The 2,573-nt window shown below is 40.5% G+C and overlaps 1 protein-coding gene across 1 annotated transcript; it reads right to left on the bottom strand.

The window, feature by feature from the left end:
• Positions 1-300: 300 nt before the first annotated feature.
• ugt5d1 (UDP glucuronosyltransferase 5 family, polypeptide D1) lies at positions 301-2,297 on the bottom strand. The gene is made up of 2 exons (XM_027000918.3): positions 2,216-2,297; positions 301-1,907 (listed from the first exon to the last, which is right to left on the bottom strand). The coding sequence occupies exon 2, from the start codon at positions 1,903-1,905 to the stop codon at positions 301-303; it is 1,605 nt and encodes a 534-aa protein (XP_026856719.3). The 5' UTR covers positions 1,906-1,907; positions 2,216-2,297.
• Positions 2,298-2,573: the final 276 nt, after the last annotated feature.

Below are 2,573 nucleotides of genomic sequence, written 5' to 3'. Positions count from 1 at the left end.
ACAATATATTTCAGCATCCACAAAGAGTAATAACAGTGCTTCAATAAAAGAAAAAAAATAAGGAAAAGTAGATATGACATAAACATTTAATAAAGGCCAAACTCCAGTGTGAAATATGAATATGAAATCGTATACAGTTTATGGGCTAGTTTTCCAGTTATGAATTAAACATGGTGAAATTGATTTTCTAAAGACTAAAAAGTGTTTTTAATGGAGAAACATGATTGCTCCAATGTCATGCTTATTTTGTCATGCTTATTTTGAGCTACCTGCACCTGTAATAGTGGTAAATAGGGTAAATCACTCATTTTTCATTTTTCTTTTACCACAGGCTCTATGGCAAACGTATCTTATGAATGTCCCTGTAGTGAACATCAGCACAGCTGCTATACCAAACAGGAACAGAAGCACATCAGCGGAATGGTATGAGTACCAAGGCATCCTGTAGGACTGGGTGCGCAGGTGGGTAGCTCCCTTGTTCCTCATAACGTACTCGATCCAGAAGACAGCCGTTTCTAGAGGTTTCATGGGCTGGTCCCTGTGTAGGCTGGAGAGTCGCTGCATGTTGGTACTGTAGGAGTTGTCAGTGAGAAGCTTCATTAATGTCTGTTTGAAAGTGTGACCGTTCAGCTGAGACAGCTCAAGAATGATAGCTGCTCCTTTGGCTTGGATCCGCATAAGGTTGTCAGACTGATCAAAGAACAGGGGAATGCCAAGGACGGGCACTCCGTGGTAAATGGCTTCCTGGACTCCATTGGTGCCTCCATGAGCTACAAAAGCTTTGATCTTTGAGTGTGCCAGGAGGTCATTCTGTGGCATCCACTTCACCAGCAGTGTGTTATTGCCCAGTGTGGAAGGGCTAGGTCCTAGATGCCTCCATATGACCTTCTGCGGTAGTTTCGCAAACACCGCAGCAATTTTGTCTGCTGTGTCAACTGGAAGACTATTCACCAGTGTTCCCAGTGACATAATGATGAAGCCATGTTCCCCTGAACTCTGCACAAAAGACTCCAAATCCTCAGATAGGGGCTGTGAGGGTTTGCACTGAAACCCTCCTATGTAGGCAACATTCGGCATGGTGGGTCTGGGGAACTCGAACACGAAATCAAGCCTCATGAGCCAAATATCAGCCTCCTGAAGGAGACTCACAATGTCACAATCTTTGTTAAAGTACTTCTTGCACAGTGCTTTGTAATGTGGCCCCACCATAAACCTGTCCTGGAACAGAATAATCATACTGAAAATGCTGTTCTTAACTCTTTGAAGGAAAGACATTTTGTCTGAGAAGCCAGTGCCTGGTACAGGTATGTAGGACAGTGGTGAAGGTGCGATGGCGAAATGACCCTCACCACTGGTAATCCAACGCACATTCAGAACCAAGGGCAGCTTCAGGTAATGGGCCAAGACAACACCTCCCGCCATGGCTGGATCCGTGAGCACAAGGTCATATCGTTCATCCTGTAGCCTTTTGATCAGCTCTTTATCTTCAATGATTCTGCTCACAATATTGCATGACAGCAGATGTGCATTCGAGATCATCGATAGAAAACCCATCTGGATTTTTAAGAAGGTCAGGACAGAAGCCTCACCTCTCTGGACTGCCATTGTCTTATTTAAGTATTCTTCAAAAAAGTTACTTATATTGTCAATGCCATCCTCAATTACAATGGATGTGTACATATCTGGGTGTTCTGTGATGTATAAGCTTGAACTTGGTCGGATCACGGTGATGTCATGACCCTTAGAGTGCAGCTCCTCCAGCAGTACCTTCATGTTAATCCAGTGACTGCCATCCACAGGATAAACCAGAACTTTACCGCTCTCACATTTCAAAATGAACACAGACAAAGCAAAAAGTAATCCAGTAATGCTGGCTCTCCTCTTATGAAAGACTGAATCCTTCATACCTAAAAAGAAGTGATAAAATGTTAAATAGGGTTGATATTTCTGAAAGGTTTTTTTAATATGTTAAATTTGCTAAACAGCATTGTGCTTTGCAAATAATATAGTACTCTGTGATCTATATAGATCTTTGGCATTGCTTAGAACCGAAGATAAGTTAGTTGGCAATGTCAGTGACAGTTCCTTCCTGACCCACTAACTTTACACTCTAGCTCATGAGTCATCTGTCCAGACTGTCAATCAATCTATTATTTTATTGAATATCTATCAAAAAATATTATTCAGATGTAAAAAACTATAAGAAAGGTCTTACCTTCTGTGATTGTGGCACCTTAGAGAGAATAAAATAAATTGATTTATAATTCTGGAGTGCTAATCAGATCAGCTTGTGAGTTAAGATAAGCTAATCAGCTTGTGAGTTCAGATTCCAAAAGGATCCAGTGCTTCCTGAAAACAATCTGTGCTGATATTAATGATTAACTATAGCAAATCAAAATCTCATATTATGATTGTCAGGCTTAAAAATAGATTTGTGCATGTATTCATTTGTATGTGCATTAATTTAAATGGTCAACCAAATGGCAGACACTGGAATTGTCCTTTACTTCTTAAAATGTATTTAAGATTTGGGGGATTAAACTCATTTAACTGACTATTTATAAGTACAAGGC

Source organism: Electrophorus electricus, chromosome 19, assembly GCF_041902795.1.
Source record: "Electrophorus electricus isolate QZ-2024a chromosome 19, ASM4190279v1, whole genome shotgun sequence".
In the NCBI taxonomy this organism is placed as follows: domain Eukaryota; kingdom Metazoa; phylum Chordata; class Actinopteri; order Gymnotiformes; family Gymnotidae; genus Electrophorus; species Electrophorus electricus.
The sequence above is the reverse complement of the archived record's forward strand: the minus strand, read 5'-3'. Positions and strand labels throughout refer to the sequence as shown.

Coding starts and splice junctions, on each gene's coding strand:
- ugt5d1 (XM_027000918.3), bottom strand. CDS start 1,905: ATGAAGGATTCAGTCTTTCATAAGAGGAGAGCCAGCATTACTGGATTA.